Here is a 15,084-nt window from a genome sequence, read left to right on the forward strand (position 1 = left end):
CAAACTAATTCTTTAGGAGCTAGGTTTCCAAATTATGTCTTCTGTCACATAATTATATGCCACTTAATTTCACCCTTGAAGGATGACAATAATCCTGAGCTCTCTGAAAAGTATTACTTTAAATAGTCACAGCCTTACTAATAAACACTATGTATAATACGTCTTGGTTTTTCTTCCTTGTGGATATCAGTTGTTCAAATATTAGAGATGGTGTAGATACTTAACATAAATGGGAGACTTCCAGTTTCTGGTCCAGCACAAACAGAGCTTAGAAGTCATTTCATCCTACCAAAAAGTAAAAAAAACAAACTGAAAAATGTACAACTCTTCTCAGATCCCTCAGAGAAATAAGGTCACAGAGCAAATGGCTACCTCCAAATTGGAGAGACAGGCAGGTAAAACAGAATCACAAGTATCAGAGCAGAAACCTACCAATAGAAATCTCCAGGGGAACCAGTACTGGGGCAAGGTGGCGGTGGGCAGAGTGGGGTGGAAATCTGAACTGTAAATGACGGAGAGTTGAAAATTTCAGGCGGCCCAGTCATAGGAAGGTCCCTATACTCCTTTAGGAGCTCTAGCAAAACTGTGACGACTGGAGCAAAATCCCCTAGTGCTTTCAGCAGGGCAGTGAAACAAGCCAGAGAGAACGCTTTATTCTTCTTAACAAAACCTGCCATTAGGAGAAACTATTTTACCTGAGTCGAATCTACCTGCGGGAAGGACATACCCAACTCTAGCCCACTCTATCCATCCTGTTCCACCTTAGGTTGGGGCAGTGTCTGAGAAACACTTGTGAAGACATATAATCTCACTTCAAGGACTGAGGCCTAATCACAGGTATATAGAATGCTTCCTCTTTTCCTACACTTCACCACCGATTACTAAAGGCCTTGCCCAATACATTATGTTCAGCTATGAAGAGAAAATGAGGCATACTAAAAGACAAAAAACGATTGAAGACATAGAGCGAGTATCAGAACCAGACTCAGATATGGCAGGGGTACTGAAATTATCAGCCTGGGAATTTAAAACAACTAATTGATATGCTAAGGACTCTATTGGGAAAAGCAAGAACAGATGGGTAATGTACCGACTGAGAGCTTCTAAGAAAGAATAGAAAAGAAATGCTAAAGATAAACAATGTAACAAAGGAAGAATGCCTTTGTACTGGCTGAGGAAAGAATCTCTGAACTTGAGGACACATCAATAGAAACTTCCAAAACTGAAAAGGCAAACCCAAAGAAGACTGGGGGAAAAAACAGATCAGAACAGAATTTCTAAGAACTGTGGGACAACCACAAAAGTATAACGTATGTATAATGGGAATATCAGAAGGCGAGGAAAGGGAGAAAGGAATAGAAGCTCCACAATGAAAGAGGCCAAATTCCAAACAAGCGCTGAGAGGATTGGGACTCCCTTTCTCATCCAGCTTATAGTTATAAGGTAGACACTCCATTCCAGAAGGGAGTGGGACTGCTCTTCCCCTACCCCATAAGGTAGGGATGCCACTCTGAGAGAAGGGTGCCACTGTCTTCACCCCCCCCCCGCTCTGGAGGAGATGCTCAGAGATTTTTTTCCCCAGGGGAGGAGGCAGTACATGAGAACAAACTGCTTCAAAGCTCGACCCAAAGAAACTGACTTTATTTGAAGCAGTGTGCAGAAGTTCAAGCCTAACAGGGCTCTTGAAAATAATGGAGATTTTGGTGGTAAGCAATTCAGAGGAAGCTGATAGCTCCATTAGAGCAATAAGCTAAAACGTAAGCCAGTTAGTTTACTGGAGAGAAACAGGGAAAGAGACAGCTAAGAAGAGCCCTTTTGAGGTCTGAACAAAACTCAAATATTTGCCTCAAAAACTACCTTGCAAAAGGGTTCAATTTAACTGGGTCAGACTGTGGAGCAATTTATGCCCCAGAGCCCTGTCAAAAACAAGAGTGCAAACCAGTGAGCAATTAGTGGAGTCTAACAGATGGGAGTTACCAACAGAGGCACAGAAAAAGTAAAAGAGAGCTCTACTAAATTCACGTCATCCCAGGGTGACTGTGCACATGCCCTAAGGAGTGACAGGAGAGGCTTCATATTGCTGGGGGGTGGAGGGAGGGTGGGGAGTTAAAATTCATTAACATAGTAAAGCCAAGTCAATAAATAAACAAGCAGAAAACAGAACAAAAACAAGCCCTGGAGGCAGGGGGGAATTCAATATCCAGACTTGCCACAATAGATTAACTAAAATGTTCAGTTTGCAAGAAAGAAATTAGGAGGCATGTTAATAAACAGAAAAGTGTGACCTGTATACCAGAAAAAAAGTAGGCAACAGAAACTGAGAGGGCTTAGATGTTGGTTTTTACAAAAATTCCAAAACAACCATTATAAATATGTTCAAAGAATTAAAGAAATCATACTTAAAGAGAAGGTAAGATAACAATGTCTCATCAAATGGGGAATATTAATTTGATGGGGAAGTCATACATACATATAACATATATATAGATATGTATATATAGAGAGAGAGACCGAGAGTGCCAAATGGAAATTCTGGAGTTAAAAAAGTACAATTTAAATAAAAAACTCATTAGAGCAGCTCAACAGAAGATCTGATCTAACAAAGAATCAACAAACTTGAAGACAGATCAACTGCGATTATGTAATCCAAAGAACAGAGAAAAAAAGAATAATGAAAAATGAACAATCCCAGAGAAATGTGGGACACCGTTAACTGCACCAACACAGATCAAACAGGAATATGAAGAGAAAATAATGAGAAAGGAGCAGTGAGAAGTAACACAGGTTAGAAGGCAATGATGTATACTCGCTGTTTTACTAAGCCAGAAGTAAGGGAAAAGGGCATTAGTTTAATAGTCTTTTCATTGCTATTTGCTGATTTTCCATGATTCAAATGTTACAATAATAAAGAGACAAGGTGGAGGAATTTCCAAAACAAATGCATGATTATAAAAATGAATGTAAGGCAGACCTAAAAAGTACATAAAATATATTCTATTATAAAATATAAAAAAAGAAATGTATATATATGTATGTATGTATATATATGTATATACATACACGCATAAATATATAAAATATATTTTTATATGCTGTGGAAATGTAGCCACTGACTGATTAGGTGACATGGAATCAAGTTTCAGCCTGCTTTATTTTATTTTTTATTCTGTGAGAGAGAGAGAGAGAGGAGGGAGGGAGGAAGGGAGGGAAAGCGAGCGTGCACAGGAGGGGGAGAGACAGAAACCCAAGCAGGCTCTGTACTGTCAGCACGGAGCCTGATGATGTAGGGCTCAAACTCACGAAGCAAGATCATGACCTGAGCTGATATCAAGAGTCAGACAATTCACTGACTGAGCCACCCAAGTGCCCCTTCAGCCTGCTTTCTTTTAAAAAAAAATTTTTTTTTTCAACGTTTATTTATTTTTGGGACAGAGAGAGACAGAGTATGAACGGGGGAGGGGCAGAGAGAGAGGGAGACACAGAATCGGAAACAGGCTCCAGGCTCTGAGCCATCAGCCCAGAGCCTGACGCGGGGCTCGAACTCACGGACCGCGAGATCGTGACCTGGCTGAAGTCGGACGCTTAACCGACTGTGCCACCCAGGCGCCCCTCAGCCTGCTTTCTTAAACTGTACTCTGACAATCTATTTTTTGCTGGGTAAGGCTGAAGCCAGAGTGGGGGCAGGGGGCTTAGACCAGATTCTTCAGGGTCATCTCTGGCTTCAAGGAATGCATGATTAAGCCAGTGACTATAAGTCCCCCACTCTAACTTCAATCAGAGCTAGAAAGACCAGTTGTCTTTTCATTTGTTTTTTGAATACTAGGATTTTCATAAGAGTTAACAGATAATTAAAGAGGGGTTTCATCTCTAAATAAAAAAATGCCAAAGCCCCTGGACTAGATACTCTAATATTACTTCCAGATGTAATAATCCATGAGCACAACACCAAAGTTATGTAGAGATCTTTTGTAAGAGCATTCAAAACAACTGCAAATATTGGTAACAAGACAAACCGATGTTTTTAAAAACCAGTGTTTGATTTTCAAGAAACAAGTAAATATTCTGTTACACCTTCATCTTTATGATCTCATTTTTGCCACTCAGAGACATTATTATAAACTTTGCCTTTCACATCTCCAGACTCCTCTTTTTAGCCAATTTCAGACATTCATAATTTAACAGGAAAACACTTGACTCTCAGACCTTTAGAAAATGCCATAAGGCCCTACGGTAAACATGTATAATCCTATTCTTAAATGTAAGATACACTTACCAATGGTCAGGAAATCTGATCGATACTGACAAGTCATTCCAAAGCCAAAATCTCGCCAAAAGCCAGAATCCTTTTTGTGAACCTTTGGTTAAAAAAAAGAAATTCAATTTAATCCCTCCAGACCTAGGTTTCAATCAACAATGAAAAAAATTAAGATACTTTCCAAATAATAATTTTTCCTATCGCTTATGTGACTGAAAATGGATCACATGCATTTATATTATTAAATCCTTACAAAACCAACAAAAAAACAGTACTCTACATGAGCAAAGGATTCTTGCCATATTTAATTTACCCGAATTCAAGCCCTTACAAGGTGCAAAGCTGAAGTTACTAGTAAACAGTATGGTGTCTGAGCTCAAAGGAGCTTACATTCTATTCTGGGAGGGTAACAGTTGCACAAACACATACTGTAATACAATATAATTACTTCTACACAGATCTTATTTGGTGCCTACTCAGCATTTGTTCCTTGCCCCTTTCCTGACTTTACACACTTTTGCTCTGGTAATTCTCTGGCCTCATGTAGCCCATGAGCTTCAGGGAAGCTCCTTCCACCTGCAGCTTCAGACTGGGCCATGACTACTCTTTACCAGTGGCACACTGTCACCCCACTAATTGGAGGAATTGGTTCACTAACAGGAATCAGACAAAATTCAGGACAACATGGCAAAAGAAGAGGGTTGTTGGGAACCCTGGAAGACAAAGCCCCTTCGTTCCTCCAAGAGAGCTACTAGAAAAGATGCTTGCTTTTTTTGAATGGTATAGGGCAGGAGTCAGCAAACTACAGCCTCCAGGCTAAATCTGGCCTGCTGCCTGTTTCTGAAAATAATTTCATCGGAATATAGCCACACTCATTTGTTTACAAACTGTCTATGCATATTTTCACGGTAAAGTGGCATAGCTGAGCAGTTGCAATAGGAATTTAACTTATGGTCCGGAAAGCCCAAGATATTTTCTACATGGCTCTTTACAGAGTAAGTTTGACAACGCCTCAAGTAGGGGTGGACATGAAGCTTGGAACTGCTGCACTCCTTCTCTATCACATGGGAGACCAGTTTTAAAATGAAGCTGTCACCACTAAAGTCCAAGCAGAGAAAGAAAAAGAAAAGCAGGGCTTTGATGATATAGAGCCCCCAGAATCAAGTAAACGTTGAACCTCGATAAACCTTCTTTATTTTATTCATGTATTCAACAAGTATTTGAATCCATTAGACACAGTACTAGGAGCTGGGACACAGCAGTATGAATAGAGCAGTATGAATAGACTCTGCCATCACAGAGTCTCTGTTTTAATGGAAAGATAGCAAATAAATCTGTATCTCAGGTGGTAACACATGCTAGGAAGAAAAATGCAGTAGGACAATGGGAGAACATGAGAGAGAGAAAGCCTATTTTGCCATAAGGGGCTTCTCTGAGGAGATCATGTTTGAGCAGAGACTGTAATGAAATACTGAAGTGAGCTGTGCAAATATCTAAAGGAGATCATTCCAGGTAAAGAGGGTAACATGTACAATGGCTCGGAGGCAGTAAGTGAATGACTAAGGCAAGAGTAGAGAAAACAAGGGCAAGAGCAGAAGAATGAGGCCCTGCAGACAAGAACGGGCTATTAACATTTTAAAAAGATAATTGGTATTACAGGATTTTTGTATGTATATGGTAATGATCCATAAGAGGCAAATGTTAGGATAGGAGACAGTGAAGGATGGCGGGGATGGGAGTCCTTGTTTAGGCATGAGGGATAAGCTCTGGTTCAACAGAAAAGGACAGGCTAGGCTTATGAGGGGTCACGGGGAATTTGTCCACTGGGAATGGGGAGAGGCTGAGAGATTTCATGACAGAGTAAAGAAGAATGTCTGACCACTCCTCTAAGTGAAAAATGAAGCAAGATATTTGGAGAGGGAGGAGTGATGAGGAGTGCTGGGAGGCACGAGAAGGACAGTGTGGCTGGCTTGGAGGACAGACAGCAGGTAGACTATGGTCAGGAGCAGAACGTTAGGGCAGCCATGGAACCCTGAGGCCTATGGTCATATATTTAAAGCAATGGCCCTATAGTGGGGCTGTGTTTCTTGCCCTCCACATTCACTGCTCAGAGTTGCCCTTAACCAGGCTGGGGTTTTAAGAGAAAACATTGGGAGGAGGGATGAAGGAGGTGAGTATAACAAGAAGGCTATGGATAACGACTGACTATGGAGTCTGAGTTGGGTAAGGAGAGATGTAAGGATACGGACACGAGGAGGATGACAGAAAAGAAAGATCTCATCCAGCGTGCAGGGTTCTGAAACAGCTTTCTAGAAGAAATGAAGTTGGAGCTGGGATCTGAGAGAGAAGCAGGAGTTAGCCAAGTGAAAGTTGCAGACAAAAGAACAGGTTGTGCAAAGATCCAGAGATGGGAGAGAGCACTGTGGGTGAAGGATGGTGGGACCACATTAGAGACAGAAGTAGAAGTGACCACAAATCTAGGCCAGGGCTCAGCAAATGTCTGCAACACAATGGGCAGTAAATATTTGGGCTCCGCAGAACACAGAGGTCTGTCACAACTATTCAACTTTGCCACTGTAGTGTGAAAGCTGTCATTGACAATAAGTAACCAAATGAGCATGCTCTGTTCCAGTAAACTTTATTTATGGCCACTGAAATTTGTATTTCATATCATTTTCATCTGCCATGAAGTATTATTTCAAAAACATTTTCCAACCACTCTTCACCCCTGGGCCAGAGAAAATTAGGCAGCAGGCTGTTTTGGGCAGCAGGTTGTAGACTGCTGACCTCTGGTTTAAGGGATCCACAGGCCTCATCAGAAAGAATGGGGTACCTGGTCACGTTTTGGCTTTTTCCTAATGGCAATGGAAATTTCCCTGAAGAGTCAGGGCAGAAGGAGTAACGGGATCAGATGACATTTTTGAAAGATCACTCTGGTTACAGTGTAGAGAAGAGATATAAAAGGGAACAAGAAGGGAGGCTGGTTAAAGAGGCACCAGTTATAATCTAGGAATGGGAAGCCTAGTTTTAGACTATCATGGTACGTTCAGAAAGAAAAAATTGCATGGAGGTAAAAAAGATTGAGTACAAAAACTGACAAGTTAGCAAGTGACTAAATGGGCAGGAGTAAGGGTGAGAGGGAAGGATCAACCAAGAGTGACAGCAGGCTGCTGTCCTGAACAATGGTAGTACCATCCCCCAAGAGTGGGGGCACTAGGGGAAGGGCCAGCCCAGAGCAGAACAATGCAGAGCTGGGTTCTGGATATAATGAATGCGAGTGATCTGTAAGCCACATGGGAATTACTGCTTCTCTATAGAGGAGGCAAATCTTGAGGGGAGTGAGGAGAGTCTGAAAAAGCTGCTGTGTGGAATAGGAGAACTGGCTGGAAACAGAACAAGGCAGCAACTGAGGACTCAGCTTAAGTTGGAGCTAATACGTGAGGTATGCATTTTCCTTCTTTTTTTTTTTTTTTTTTTTTTTTTTTGCAGGAGAGGGGCTTCTTCCCCTTCTAGAATGTAAAGCTCCTAGACAGCAGGAATTTTTGTTGATTTTGATCACTGCCATATCTGTAGCACCTAGAACAACATGTGGCACATGGTAGGCTCTCAATAAACATTGGTTAAATGAATAAATAAATTTATAGAGGCATAATTTCTGTGGCAAAACCAGGCTCTAATATTCTTATCTCCTTAGTCAAAACAAAAGTATTAAAACAAAACACTCACTTTGACATTTCTACTCCATGACAATTCTGATTTTACAAATATTATGACTTCCTTTATAACTTAACTTCTTTTAAAAATCTCCAGTTATCAGATTCGGGGAAAGAAGTCATTGGTTTTGTTTGATTTTTTAAACCACCACATTTCCACTGTCAATAATCCCTGGTTATTCATATTTTATTTTTATCTGTCCCTCTCCTAAGCATGTGGGAGACATAGCTATCCACATTATAACCTATATCTCTAGCCCTCAGTGCGTCACAGGCTGCCAGGTTCAAGAATCCATGTAGCAACCTGGCACCTTCCCTTGAGGGTCTAATCGACCAACATGTTCAGGTTGACCTCTTGATCTCGCCTCTTGCCATTCTTGCCTTTTTCCTACTCCTCACATCTTGTCCACCAGCAAGTTCTGTCAGCCAAATCACACCCAAACCGTTCTCCACAATCACCATCCTTACTCAAGCCACAGTCACCTCCCTGGTCCGCTGCAAAAGCCCAACTGGCTCTTTGCAGCAGGAGCCACACACAATCCATTCTCCATAGAATCAAAACCCTCCCAAGGCTTTGTATCACACTTAGCCTAAACTCCTTAGCGTTAACAAGCTCTACGTGACTGGCTCAGCTTTGTGCTCTACTGCCCACTGTGCTCCAGCCGCCTTAGGAAACCCACTAGTGTCTCCTTCTGCCTGCAACTGCTTTTCCCCAGTAAGGGTAGCAGGTTCCTTCCTGTTACTTGGATGGCCTCTCCTACAGCCCAATCTCAGAAAGGTCTTTCTGACCAAGCACACCACAGAAACCACCTAATCACTCTTCACAACTCAGCCTATTTTAATGATCTGTATGGTATTTATTAATTGACTTTATCTTCCATCTCCTCCTACCAGAATAAATATTCCTGTGAATGGTAACCATGTCTATATGGTTCCAGGTGCTGGGGGTTCCAGCGGTGAATAATGGCTGGTATAGCATGAACCCTACTGGATGAATTAATATAACAGAGGCAGTTTGTGCACTGGGTAAGAGTGGAGACACACGGCCCAGCCTTCTGGCCCCAACCCTGCCAGGCCCGTGGGCAGGCACTCAATCACCATACAGCTGTGTCCTTGTCTGTGAAACCGGGGTAAAAATAGCACCTACTTCAGAGGTTGTAAGAAGGATTAAATGAGTTAACATGTATGAAAAACAGAACAGTACCTTACATAGAGAAAAGGGTACATAAAAAAATAGTCATCATTAACATTAAAGTATCATCTAAAAAAGATACACCATTTCTCGTTTTTTAAAAATTTTATTTTGATGTAATCTCTACACCCAACGTGGGTCTTGAACTCATGATCCTGAGACCAAGAGTCACATGCTCCTCTGACTGAGCCAGCCGGGCGCCCCCATTCCCCACTTTTTAAACTTTATATTTTCTGCTACATTTACACTGCTGTATATATCTACATTTCATGAACATTTTCCTTTAGGTACATATTCACCACTGTAGGCACTATATAATTCAATTTATTATTTTATCATTAGAGTTTTACTTGCTTTCAATGTTGTCAATATTCTTATGTGAATTGCTACTCCAGAGCTCTGCTTCCTCAGGAGAGAATCCTGGGAGTGGAGATTACTGGATCAGAGAGATGAACCTGTTTGAAAACTCCTGGCCTGGGGAGCTTGCCTACATTCCTACACCACCTGCAGGGATGGGAGACTTCCATCCTGCCGGCCTTGCTTGCATGGCTGTTTTAAACAGTGATTTTACAGCAGCAAAAAAGTTTCGCACTGCTGTTTTAATTTATTCTTCATAAGTTTACTATTTAAATATGTTTATTGTGAATTATTACCAACTGTCTTTTAATCATTTTTTTCTATTGGTGTATTTCCTACTTACTTTGAATATTAAGGAGATAATATTACACATTAAGGAGAGCAAGCTTTTGTCTTACTTTAAGTGGGGAGAGTGAAGTTTAGAAAGGGTAACTTGCAAAGGTTACAAAGGAGCGAAGCTAGAGCTTGAAGTGGAAGCACTTAAACTTATCTTTCTGCATAACATCTAGAATGAACCTACATTCAAACTATTCTTTTCCCACATCTTCCCAAACCAGACAAGAATATTAGTATGCTTTTGTATTTCTCTTCACCCTCATATGTTGACTTCATTTGGCACTTTTTTTATCAAGTAATTTTTTTATAAATAATTTTTTTTTGTTTTGGAGTAATTTTACATTTATAGAAAAGTTGCAAAGCAGCAGAGTTCTCATATACTTCTCATCTAATTCTAACTTCCCCTAAATGTTATTATCTTACATTGTTGTGGTACATTTATAAAAACTAAGAAATCAACACTGGTACATTACTATTAACTAAATTTGAGACTTTTGTTTGGATTCCACCAGTTTTTCCTTTAATGTCCTTTTTCTGTTCCAGGATCCAGTCTAAGACCAAACTGCATTTATCTGTTATGTCTCCTTGGTCTCCTGAGAACCTGTCACAGTTTCTTAGTTTTGTTTTTAACGACCTTGACACTTTTAAGTTTATTTTTTTTTAGTAACCTCTACACCCAACGTGAACCTCGAACTCATGACCCCGAGATCAAGAATATCTGCTCCTCTGAGCCAGCCAGGCACCCCTGATCTTGACAACTTTGAGGAGTACTGGTCAAGTATTTTGTAGAATACTGGTTTTGTCTGATGCTTTTCATGATTAGGGTTTTGGAGGGAAGGCCACAGAAGTGAAATGCCCTTCTTGCTACATCATATCAGGGGTGCATAACAACCCTGGTAATGTTAGCCTTCATCACTTAGGGCTTAAGGTGGTGCCTACCAGGTTTCTCCCCTGAAAAGTTAGTTTTTCTCTTTCCATACTTGATTCTTTAGAAGTGAGTCACCTAGCTCCACCTACTGGAAAAGAAAATACCTACATAAGTTGTTTGGAATTCTGTAAGAAGACTGATCTCTTTCCCCTCATCTACTCTTACTTTATTTAAAGAGCTTGTCTACCCATTGATTATTATTTATCTACTTGCTCATTTATTAATTTTTTAAAATGGTTTTTTTTTTTTTTTTTTTTTTTTGATGAGAGAGCGAGAGAACAGGGGAGGGGCAGAGAGAGAAGGAGACAGCATCTGAAGCAAGCTCCAGGCTCTGAGCTGCCAGCACAGAGCCCGATGCGGGGGCTCGAACCCACAAACCGCGAGATCATGACCTGAGCCGAAGTCAGACGCTTAACCAACTGAGCCACCTAGGCACACCTCCACTATTTATTTATACCAGTATGGGCTCAAGGATATTTATTTTATGCTTGGGGTTGCAATCCAGGACTATGTTATTTCTCTTGTGCTCAAATTGTTCCAGCTTTGCCATTGAGAGTTCTTCCAGGCTCCTGTGTCCCTTTGACAGACCCTCACCTCACCCTGTTGTTGTTTGAGTACTTCCTTACTTTCTGGACCTTCAGGCTCCTTAATTTCCTGTCCCAGCACTAAGATCTGGAAGCTTGGTATGCTTGTTACTCTTGGGGTATCACTGCTTCTAGGTCTTCTCAGGGGACAGAGCTAGGTAATACTTGTAAGCATGTACCGTTTGACTTTTAAATCCCCAATTGTTGTTCATTTCTTTTTTATTATGTGTTTCATCAACAACTGTTTAAACAAAAGTTTTACTGGGGTTTTGTTGTTGTTGACTACTGTTACATTCTCAGATCTTCTTTCATACAGGCTCATTTCTCATTCTGCTGAAGAGGTCTGTAAGAAGTAAACCGAGTCCCTGAATGTTCAACAATGTCTATTTTGCTCTCAAACAGATCAAATATGAATTCCAGAATTAAAGTTGTTTCTCTCAGAATGTTCAAGGTATTGTTTGATTGTCTTCTAGCACCAATATTATCAAAATGAAGGTGAGTGCCAATCTGATTTTTACTCCTTTGTAGACAAGCTGGGGTCTGCTATTTTTGGTGTCTCTAAAAGCTATCAGGATTGTCCCTTCATTGTTCTCAAATGCCAGAAGACTTGTCTTTCCTTGGCTCTTTGAAGTTTTCTTCTATTTCCTCCTCTGTCTTCTCTTTTTTCTCCCTTCTGGAACTCCTATTCAATCAACAATTTTGGGAGCTTCTTGACTGATCCCTCATGTCTCAGTTTTTCTCTCACATCATCTCTCTTGGTCTTTGTGTGCTCAGATGGCTTGTCTTCTAGTTTACAAATTTGTTTCAACTGTAACCATTCCACTATTCAGCCCATTTACTGAGTTTTAGATTTTCGTAATTTCCCAATTCTGACCTTTTTAGCACCAAATCTGGTTTTATGAATTTAAAGTTTTCTCTTCCTAAACACATATTTATCTTAAAGTTGTTTTCATTCTGTATTCATATTCTCGTGTGTTATCTTTTCTGTTTTTCTGTTGGTTTGGCTACTCCTGGTTAACCGCTACTGATTTTTGTTTCAAAAATCACTGTTCAAAAACCCTTGGCTATTAGCTGTGAGTAGAGGGGCTTATCTCCAGTAATAGTGGAAGAGGGGCAAATGTGCCAAGAGTAGCTCATCTTCAGAGCCTGGGGCTCTCTATCCACCCTGCAACTCAATATTCCCCAAACCCTGCACTGCCTCTCTTGCTCCAGAACTACACACCCTGCTGCAGGCTACAGTCCAATGCCTAGGATGCCTGTTGCTGAGCACACGGCCAGAGAATACATACTTCACTACTCTCTGCCTTCTATGAGCTCAGAGGATGCAAAGCAGCCCCATCTTGTGTTCTCCTGAACACGTTCCAGATTCTTCTCTCCACTACTGATCCTATGCCAACTACTGCCATCTTACAGAAATTTCTCAAAATATGGATCTACCAGTGAGTGGCACTTCTCTCATTTTGCAGTGCTAATATACCTTTTTGTTTTTAGTAATTCACTTTTACAAAGAATTTAGGGTGTCAGATAAGGCAAATGTGGGTGCTTCGTTTGTCATTTTGATCCCATTTGTTTCTATATTCCTCAGTAACACTAGCCTACAGATAAGGTACAGGGTATGTGTATATAAACGCCTTGCCAGGTGTTCCTCTGAAGAGAGTGTTGGCTTCATAAAATTTATTAAGTAGATCATATGGTACTAACTGTTCTTTTTTGGAAAAACTCACCAGTAAAACATTATACCTATGCACCTGCAGGATAATTTTTTGATAACTGTTCTAATTTTTTAAGTGGTTCTTAGTCTTTTCAGAGCTTCCATCTTTTTTATTCATAAAGCACTAACAAAAACTTTGCTCATGTTAATAGTTTATAAATGCTCAAATCTTTTATCTAGATTTTTTTTAAACTTACCATATAAAAACGATTTCTCTCAATGTTTTCTTATTCTAATTTCCAATGATGTGTTTTTCTGTTTACCCCAAATCTGTCCACGTTGATTAAAATATTTTTTTAGCATGGGGCGCTTGGGTGGCTCAGTCGGTTAAGCGTCAGATCAAGTCATGATCTCACGGTTCGTGGGTTCAAACCCCGCACTGGGCTCTGTGCTGACAGCCTGGAGTCTGGAGCTTGCTTCGGATTCTGTGTCTCCCTCTCTCTGTTCCTCCCCTGCTCACATTCTGTCTGTCTCTCTCAAAAATAAATAAAACTTAAAAAAAAAATAGAAAAAAAATTTTTTTTGCACAGAAAGATTAAGGTCCTATATATTAGTGAAACTATTATTTTTGGTTCATTAATTTCTGCCTTTATCTTTCTTTCCTCAGAGTTATTTTTCATTTTTTAACATCTTAATTGACTTCTTAGTTTGTTTCCATTTTTATTTAATATTAACAATAAAAGATTAGGCTAAGTGCAATATAGTATCCTGGTCTGGAACCTAGAACAGAAAAAGGATGTTAGTAGAAGAAGTAATGGAATCCTAATCTATAGTGTAGTTAGCAGTACTTACCAATGTTAAGTTCTAATTTTGATCATCACTTATATAGATATTAACCTTAGGGAAACCGGGTGAAGTATAGGAAGGCTCTATATTACCTTTCAAACTTTTCTGTAAATCTAAATTATTCCAACATAGAAGTTTATTAAAAAAAAAAAAAGTATATTAACTCTATCAAGAACTAGAAGTTCTAATATGTGGCATTTCCACACCATGACTTTCTACGTAATTGCCCACAGAATATTATTCCTTCTTATTTAGTTTTAATTTCTAGTTAATAAGGTTTCTTTTAATTTAAAAAAATTGTTTTTTTTACTGTTTACTTATTTCTGAGAGAGAGACAGAGTGCCAGCAGGGGAGGAGCAGAGAGAGAGAGGGAGACACAGAATCCAAAGCAGGCTCCAGGCTCTGAGCTGTCAGTACAGAGCCCAATGTGGAACTCAAACCCACAAACCATGATATCATGACTTGAGCTGAAGTTGGATGCTTAACCAACTGAGCCACCCAGGCGCCTTTAGTTAATAAGGTTTTTAAAATTAAAACTTATTTTTATTTATTTTTCTTTTATTAAAAAATTTTTAATATTTTTGAGAGAGAGAGAGAGGGAGAGAGAGAGAGAGCATGAGTCGGGGAGGGGCAGAGAGAGAGGGAGACACAGAAACTGAAGCAGGCTGAACCATCCAGGCGTCCCTAAAATTTATTATTACTGAAAATATGTTGGCAGAAATGACTAAAATTTTCATATTCTAGAACATTGTTTTCTCTGTGTCCTACATTTTTCTTTCCCCCTCTAGAATGGTACTTAATTCTAAAACAATAAACGTGAAACCATCTTATCGTGGGGGGTGTAAAAGAGACAATGAAAATATGTTTATAATAACTACAGTTTTTTATGGAAACTTTCTTTTCTACTTGTGAAACAAATATAAAGGAATCTAGCAAGATCTTTGTGGCCTTTCCTGACAGTGAATCTTACCAGCTGCTGCTCCACAGGCGGTGGTACATCCTGACTGGCATAAACAATGGCAGGGTTGTAAAGACTGAACACCACAGGGTAAAACACCTTCTTACCTATAAATTAAATTATATGATTACATCACACAAAGAAGTCATAAAATGAAAAGACTCATCAGTACTGCATTATCAACATTTTGTTAAAGTCTTTCTTCAGTCATATGACTTTATCAATATTGTATTTTATCAATTTTCAGGCTACCAAACATCATGC

The 15,084-nt window shown here is 39.8% G+C and overlaps 1 protein-coding gene across 7 annotated transcripts in view; it reads right to left on the reverse strand.

Moving 5' to 3' along the window:
* The window catches only part of CSGALNACT2 (chondroitin sulfate N-acetylgalactosaminyltransferase 2), a 46,347-nt gene that overhangs the window by 2,984 nt on the left and 28,279 nt on the right, over positions 1-15,084 (reverse strand). For 2 of the 7 annotated variants that reach the window (XM_040485812.1, XM_040485810.1), the window contains 3 exons: positions 4,274-4,355; positions 433-502; positions 225-285 (listed from right to left, as the gene is read on the reverse strand). In XM_040485812.1, the coding sequence (XP_040341746.1) occupies positions 225-285; positions 433-502; positions 4,274-4,355 (213 nt within the window). Of the gene's footprint in view, positions 1-218; positions 286-432; positions 503-4,273; positions 4,356-14,832; positions 14,928-15,084 lie in introns of those variants that run through there. The other 5 variants (XM_040485813.1, XM_040485814.1, XM_040485811.1 and 2 more) reach the window with 5 other exon arrangements.

Source organism: Herpailurus yagouaroundi, unplaced genomic scaffold (assembly GCF_014898765.1).
Source record: "Herpailurus yagouaroundi ecotype Mexico unplaced genomic scaffold, PumYag 163, whole genome shotgun sequence".
In the NCBI taxonomy this organism is placed as follows: domain Eukaryota; kingdom Metazoa; phylum Chordata; class Mammalia; order Carnivora; family Felidae; genus Herpailurus; species Herpailurus yagouaroundi.